We start from the raw sequence: 6,264 nt of genomic DNA, 5'->3' as shown, positions 1-6,264 counted from the left end.
TTGAGTCCGTATTTTATGCCTTCATGAAATTTGAATGTCAAAATTGTTAGTGTAAGCTTTTCAAAAGATGTGTCTTGGCATTTGAGTACAATTTGAAGGATATTACTATTAAATAAATTCGAAATTGCACTTTTTTCAGCGCCCCCGAAGTGCGATGCGGACCAATTCTCCTGCGGGGAATACGTATGGAATCATACATACTGTATTCCCACATACCAACGCTGCGATATGGTCCGTGATTGCAGTGATAATTCCGATGAGGAGGGATGTCGTAAGTAGTCTGCATTAAGTTTCTTTCTTTATTCTTTATTCATGTATTTCAAGTTCATGATGCAAAATGAACTGGCTTCTAACCATATCAGTTATCTGGAACGGCTTGGTAACACATCGCAATTCCATTGAATCCCAGATGGTTTTTTTCCATATATAAAGTGTATACGTACAGTCTAGTATTGTCAAATAGTCGAGCAGTGTGGGATTGGATTATTTATCAACAGATGGCTCTTAGGTATTATCAGTCAGCACAGGCTTCAAATTCTCAGTTCTGCCTCCTTGTATGTCATCAGCCTTGGGGATTCGTACCTTTTCGACAAAGTTCTTCAAATTACAGCTGTCAGGTTTTTATGAGTTAAACGATCTTTAAAAGCTATTCTGCTGGGCAGTATTCCACCAATTTAATTATTTCGGTAGGAAAATTTTATGAATGAAACTGTTCTGGCTCTGATCGAGTGTTAGTACCTTGCTTTTCATTTTGCTAAAGGCTTGGCATCCATATGGTTAAAGTGCAGTCATATTCCACTGGCCAATACCATAGTTCAGTCATTCTTTCTACTTTCAAAGTCGGGATAAATTTTTGGCAACGTTTAAGGTGGCGAGGCTCATAGATTTAAGAGGTCAAAATGCCAAGCGTAAGTCCTCTGCCACAATGTTTTGATTTTTTCTTTTTTTTTACAAATGTAGTTTAATGTGTTAGGAAACAATATTGGACTTTTGTATCTGTTTTATCTTTTATTTTGAAATCTGTTACCTTTATTTTGACACTTGGCTTTTTCTTCTCAGATTTTGGCATGCTATTGTTGGAGGATCCCACATAGAAGTTAATTTTTTATTTTGTAATTTTTTCTCCAGATTATCGCACTTGTTTAGAAGAGGATCACAAGTGCGGCTCGGGGCTGTGCATCCCACCCACCCAAAAATGCGATGGATACTTTGACTGTCGGGATGAGTCGGACGAGTCTGGGTGCAATATAACGTCCTGTGTCAGAAGTAAATTTCGTTGTAGCGATAAATGTATAGAGGAGAATCAAAAATGTGATCACAGAGACGACTGTGGGGACAAATCGGATGAAAAAGACTGTGGTAGGTTAATAGCTCTCTCTCTCTCTCTCTCTCTCTCTCTCTCTCTCTCTCTCTCTCTCTCTCTCTCTCTCTCTCTCTCTCTCCATTCATCAGTCAATTTTATATCTGCCTGCAAATATCCTTTTATGTAAAATATTTTGTTGTTATAATCTCCCCTTCCCATCACTGGTTATGCAGTTCCCCATTTTTTTTAATTAGTTGCTTTCTCAATATATTGCAGTTTGGACACATCCTTGTTAATCATTCACTTGCGTTGTCATGAGGTACATCTGTAATTTTCATCACCCTCTTTCATTTGCATGTTAATTTTCAAATACCTCGTTATATGTCCTGTACTTTATTCTTTTTCGCCACTGTTCTTATTTGTATATTTTAAATATATGAACTGGCTGATGTATTCATGAGATTAAGTAATTCAGAGTGAGAGGATCTTAAGTTTCTTTATTTATGGTCAATTGTATTACAGTAATTCATTTCAAGCTGACATGAATATGATTAGACTAATTCAGCTCTATGAATCAAGTTAGATTAAAAATTAATGGTGCAGTCTTTAATCTTATTCGCATCACCACAAACTGCACAGTTTTCATTTCTTCATAGTTTCTTTGGTGGTATCAATCTAACATAGTTATTCTTTCCTTTTCAGATTTCCCAGCATGTCACGAAGATCAGTTTCGATGTGCTACTGCATTGTGTATTCCCCGTCGTTGGCACTGCGATGGCCACAGTGATTGCCCAGATTCTTCAGATGAAGCAAATTGTACAGCCATCGCTTGCCCAGACTCAAAATTTTTATGTGCATCAGAAAACCGCTGCATTGAGAAATCAAAATTGTGTGACAGTATGAGAGACTGTGAGGATGGCTCGGATGAGAGAACTGCATGTTGTAAGTTCACGTTATCATTACAATAATGTGAGAGGACGCTAGTTATAGTTTGCAATAGCTTTTCATTCAGCAGTTGTCAACATTATTATTATGCTATGATTTTTAAATTCTGGATCGGGTTAGTTTTTAATGAATTGTTCTTCATTTTTAGCTGCAGAACTTTGTCCAAGTTTAGGCTGTGAGTATGCTTGCCGATCATCTTTGGCAGGTGGGGAATGTTACTGTCAACCTGGAAAGCAGGTTTCCAACGACACTCGAACGTGTACAGGTAAATGAATAACACATTTTTAATGTACTTGTTACTCCTTGAAATTTATAATTTCTCTGTGTTGTTTCTCTTTGTATCATTTCTTTAAGTTTACCATTAAACATGCATTTTAATTTCTTTTTTGTACTTATGTTTTAGTCCACTCTTTCTAGATAAATTTTATAAGTGAATAGTTCAAGATAATTGTAAAATATATTAATTAGATCTTGTCATAGCCTAAGGTTACTAATTTGGAACTATTCTCTTTTTAGATCGGGATGAATGTCAGGAATGGGGTCACTGTGACCAACATTGTGCCAACACTGATGGGTCTTACAAATGTTTATGTACCATAGGTTTCATGATAAGAAGTGATGATAATAGAAAATGCTCTGCTATAAATGTGTCTAATGAACATAAAATGGCTCTTTACTTCACGCATCACGATCAGATTTTGAAGGCAAGTTTTATACGTAATTAAATTTTCAGTATTTCTGCTATTTCAGTGATGACATTCCAAACGTTCAATATTTGTACTAAAGAGTTTGTCAGATTGTTTTATTTAGTTTCTGTTAACTGATTAATTGTTTATTTCCATAGCTAAGTAATTCAGGTGAAGGAGCTAAAGAAGTCATCACCAATACCACTTCAGCTTCAGGGTTGGATTATCATTATAAAAAGGATCTGCTGTACTGGTCAGATGTAGAGACTAGAAAAGTAAGTTGACCTTTTTAAAGAAATTTCCTTGGTTATGTATTAAACATTTTTTTAGGAATTTTAAATATGCTGACTCCGTTGTTCTTTATATTGTCCCTTTATGAAAGCTTACTAGTATCATGCTAAAATTGAGTTTCCATATTATTGTATGTGTGATTGACATTAATATTTTTTTCAACAGATATACTCCCAGAAATTCCGTGGGAGAGATAATGGAGCAGAAACAACACTGACTCTTCCAGGCTCTCTTACGCCAGGAGCCTTGGCAGTTGATTGGGTTGGAGACAAACTTTACGTTGTTGACATTCTAGGTCAAAAAGTAGATGTTTTTGAAATATTAGGTCGTTATCATGCCATTGTTCTGTCCACTAATATAAGTGAACCTCAAGATATTGGCTTGGACCCTACAAAAGGGTAAGTTACATGAAAAATGAATTTGCATTTATAAGCTTTCACATTGCAAGAAAAATTATAGAAACTTCATTGGCAGTATTCATATAGTAGTGTAAAGAGTACATTTTTGTTGTTAATACAAGGTATGATTTCTTTACAGACTTATGTTTGTCGCTGATACTGATCGTATCATACGTGCTGATATGGATGGAACCAACATCCAAGCTCTTGTTGAAGATGTAATATATAAGGCATCGGGTATTGCTGTTGATGTCATTGGGAAACGCATCTTTTGGTGTGATTCTTTACTGGATTATATTGAAACAATCTCATATGAGGGAACTGGAAGGACAGTCATCATCAGAGGTTAGATTTTTTTTTAAATTACCTCTCTCTCTCTCTCTCTCTCTCTCTCTCTCTCTCTCTCTCTCTCTCTCTCTCTCTCTCAATTTACAATGGTGAAACGTGGATTTGCTCTTATAAATTGTGCTGTGTTGCAGCCAAACAATAGTACTACAGTACAGGCCTGGAATGTGGGGGGGGGGGTGTGAATGACCCCCTCCCAAAATTTTTGGAAGTCCATTTTCTGTGACTATCCTTTTCATTGAACTGTACTTACAAATTAATAAATAATTATTGTTTTTGTTAGGTCAAAGTATATAATATAACAAATAAAGTAATATGCATATTATTGTTAAAATAATAAATGAATCAATCAATAAAACTATAGATATATTCTTGAATTTCAGTGCAAACTTTCAACATTATAAGTAAAATTCTGTTAACCAAAGTCAGTACATTGAATAACACCTAATCGGGTAGAAGAGCATAGACCGTGTACCCAATTTTTCTTCTAAATATAACTAAAATAATATTTTCAAATGTTTTATCTTTTATATACCTATATATGCAGTGACATTTGTAGAAGAAAAGGTTCCAGTTTTGGGAAAAATTACCCCCCCACAAAAAACTCTGGGTATGGGCCTGCGGTACTTTAGTTTCCATTTTTTTCTGTTTTTACCTTTGCTAAACAGTGTAAGTTTGGATAACTGAAGAATTCAATTTAAGATTATAATTTTATTTTTAGGGTCTTCAAATGTTCCCGCACCCAATCGTCTTACATTATTTGAAAGTAATGTGTACTGGACGGATAGTACTCGGCAAGGTGTTCTTCGCGTAGACAAGTTTGAAGGGAAGGCTTCAATTCACACAGTTTATCGCAATCCCAACAAAACTCAGGATCCAAAGGCCATAAAAGCTGTTCATGCATTGATGCAGCCACCAGGTAAGTAACCTTTGAATAAAATATTCATAAATATAAAACTTAGCATTAATTATTTTATCTACATGCCTATTTTATACTAAGTATTTTACTAATGCATTAAAGTAGCCATGCACATGCAAGTATACTTGTGCCGTGAAGGGGTACAGTATTGAGAATTAAAGGCTTCCATATGCTTCAGTTGTCAATCTCAGAAGTTTAATTTGAAATCAGTGGTTCATAATATACAATATTGAATATTTCTATAAAAAATGCATAAGTTAGAATTTATCATGATGTTTTTAGAATCTGAAGGACATTTTCGTTTCAGAATTATTATTATATTCAGCAAAACTTATAGAGGTTATGCAGTATTGGAGTTTACATTGTTAAACTATTACAGTGAAGTTACTTACACCACGGAAGCACTAAAACTATCTACTACTACATAAGTCAGTACAAGTGCAGTACAGTGGAACCTGTAACTGGGGGCACAAGCACTTTGATTTAATAAAGATGTAATTGTACCCACGGGCAATGATTGGGACCACAAGCACAACCACAAGTTGAATTATTAGTCTGTTATCACAAACTTACAAAAAATTCCTTAGGATACGTCAGCAGTTAGCGGCTTGTTTTCAATATTTTATTATTTATAACAAAATACTTATTGAAAACAAGCCAAATTATTGGTCTGTTATCACAAACTCATGAAAAATTGCTGACGAAATGTAGGCAGTTAGCCAGTTAGCCATTTGCAAGGAGTAGATATAGTAAACAAAATTATAGCGGTGTCCTGATGACCCATCATGGTAACACATAAACATTGTTTATTTATTGTAAATTTCAATTAGTTTCCTTGGAAGGCAAGGGTAAATTTATATGTGATTTCTTACTTTCCTCTGATAACATGATTTACTGTAATTATTAGGCTTATTTTTCAATGTTTTATTATTAGCAACAATTTTTGTGCCTCCCAGTATGCTCGCTGTAGGCCTAGGGCTAAGCCTACGGTGCTTGGAATTGTAATACAGCTGCAGGTTTTTTTTTATATATAAATTTGAAGATAAAAAAATTTCATCTCTTATGCTGGCAAATACAGCATTTCTCAATCAACAATACTTCTAGTGTCACCAAAAGCTCAATCATTGTGCCTAAAATGGTTTTTTATTGCGGGATTTTGGGCCTGGAAAACTAGTTTCATAATCCCTTTCCCATTATTCCTTATGGGAAAAAACATTTGTACCCACCAGCTCTTCCCTCCAGGCTCCAACCAATCATGATTTGTGGTTACAGGTATCACAGTTAAATAAATTTTTTCAAGCTGATGGCTACTTGTATAGCTTTTCATCCAGAAAATTCAGTTTATTGTTATTCATTTTGTTTAGCATTTTGTGTAGT

At 34.8% G+C, this 6,264-nt stretch overlaps 1 protein-coding gene across 1 annotated transcript in view; it reads left to right on the top strand.

The window, feature by feature from the left end:
* The window catches only part of LOC135212523 (low-density lipoprotein receptor-related protein 2-like), a 569,062-nt gene that overhangs the window by 477,996 nt on the left and 84,802 nt on the right, over positions 1-6,264 (top strand). The window contains exons 3-11 of the mRNA XM_064246044.1: positions 140-271; positions 1,129-1,359; positions 2,006-2,245; positions 2,397-2,513; positions 2,765-2,952; positions 3,093-3,209; positions 3,391-3,623; positions 3,763-3,968; positions 4,690-4,887. Of these exons, the coding sequence (XP_064102114.1) occupies positions 140-271; positions 1,129-1,359; positions 2,006-2,245; positions 2,397-2,513; positions 2,765-2,952; positions 3,093-3,209; positions 3,391-3,623; positions 3,763-3,968; positions 4,690-4,887 (1,662 nt within the window). The remainder of the gene's footprint in view (positions 1-139; positions 272-1,128; positions 1,360-2,005; positions 2,246-2,396; positions 2,514-2,764; positions 2,953-3,092; positions 3,210-3,390; positions 3,624-3,762; positions 3,969-4,689; positions 4,888-6,264) is intronic.

The sequence above is a fragment of the Macrobrachium nipponense genome, chromosome 41, assembly GCF_015104395.2.
Source record: "Macrobrachium nipponense isolate FS-2020 chromosome 41, ASM1510439v2, whole genome shotgun sequence".
NCBI classification, from domain to species: domain Eukaryota; kingdom Metazoa; phylum Arthropoda; class Malacostraca; order Decapoda; family Palaemonidae; genus Macrobrachium; species Macrobrachium nipponense.
The sequence above is the reverse complement of the archived record's forward strand: the minus strand, read 5'-3'. Positions and strand labels throughout refer to the sequence as shown.